Source organism: Etheostoma cragini, chromosome 5 (assembly GCF_013103735.1).
Source record: "Etheostoma cragini isolate CJK2018 chromosome 5, CSU_Ecrag_1.0, whole genome shotgun sequence".
Classification (NCBI taxonomy): domain Eukaryota; kingdom Metazoa; phylum Chordata; class Actinopteri; order Perciformes; family Percidae; genus Etheostoma; species Etheostoma cragini.
The window spans coordinates 30,768,438-30,769,654 of NC_048411.1; the positions used below are offsets into that span (position 1 = coordinate 30,768,438).

Sequence of the window (1,217 nt, forward strand, 5' to 3'; positions counted from 1 at the left end):
AATATGAGGACACTCACCTCTCGCTGCTCCCTGCAGATCTTGCAGAGCCAGACAGCGCGGGGCCGGCTGCTGCACTGCGTTCCACACTTGGTGCACATGTTCTACACCACAGGAGGAGACACACACGTACAGATGCTCTTTAGACAATAAATGACAAGAAACCGTTCCCACCACAGGAGAGAAATCCTTTTAACGCGTCCTCACTGGGTGCTGATTAGACTCTGAGACACCACCATGCTGCACTAATGCAACCTGCACAATGGCTTCATCTACATATTTATCACTAATATTTAAGCAGTTTCCCAGTTTTGTATTCCCAATTTGTATATTTTCAAATATTTGTTCTTACATTTTATCCTATTATTATTATTATTATTATTATTTCATGTACATTGTATGTATGTATATTGTATGTATGTATATTGTATGTATGTATATTGTATCCTAGTATCTCTTTATATTTATACTCTGTGCTGTGGGACTGATTTTGCTGCTGTACACTATAATTTCCTTTTTTTTAGGATCAATATCTATCTATCTATCCATCTATTTATTTATCTCTCTATATGTCTATCTATCTATCTATCTATATGTCTCTCTCTATATCTATCTATCTATCTATCTATCTATCTATATCTCTCTCTATTTATTTATCTAGTGCAACACTTGTCAGTGATTGGCTGGAACTGGCTGTTTTGGTGCCTATTCTTTAAGGGGGGTTGGGGGGGGGGGGGGGGGGGGGGGGGGGGGGGGGAATCGATACAGCATCGTATCGCAATATTTTCAGTGTCAATACTGTATCGATACACAGACGCCAAGCATGTATCTTTTATTAAGTATTATATATTATATAAGTGTTGGTCAGTTCGTCCCGTTCTGCAGCGATAAGTTTCCTTTTGGGGACGTCCTTTAAAATTGGGAATCATTAGAACTTAGAAAAAAGGTTATAATTTGAAATACATTTTAAAATCTTGCAATATGTTTAATGGGAACATTTGGGAATCATTTCCGACGCCCCCGCCCTCATGACACCAACCTTTTTGCAGTCCTCACACACCACGGAGCTGACCCCGGGGGAGCCCAGCTGCTCCCCGCACAGCAGGCAGCGCGACTGTCCGTCGCCACACACCGTCTTCTTCATGTCGTCCAGACGGTTTATCAGGCGCCTGCAGCAGCACAGGGGGGAATCTTACTTAAAGGGGGGTGGGGGGTGGGGG

General features: G+C 42.5%; 1 protein-coding gene across 1 annotated transcript in view; it reads right to left on the reverse strand.

The window, feature by feature from the left end:
* LOC117945072 (rabphilin-3A-like) overlaps window positions 1-1,217 on the reverse strand; it is a 23,683-nt gene that overhangs the window by 22,286 nt on the left and 180 nt on the right. Inside the window, exons 2-3 of the mRNA XM_034872326.1 lie at window positions 1,037-1,166; window positions 18-101 (exon numbers count right to left, since the gene is read on the reverse strand). Of these exons, the coding sequence (XP_034728217.1) occupies window positions 18-101; window positions 1,037-1,166 (214 nt within the window). The remainder of the gene's footprint in view (window positions 1-17; window positions 102-1,036; window positions 1,167-1,217) is intronic.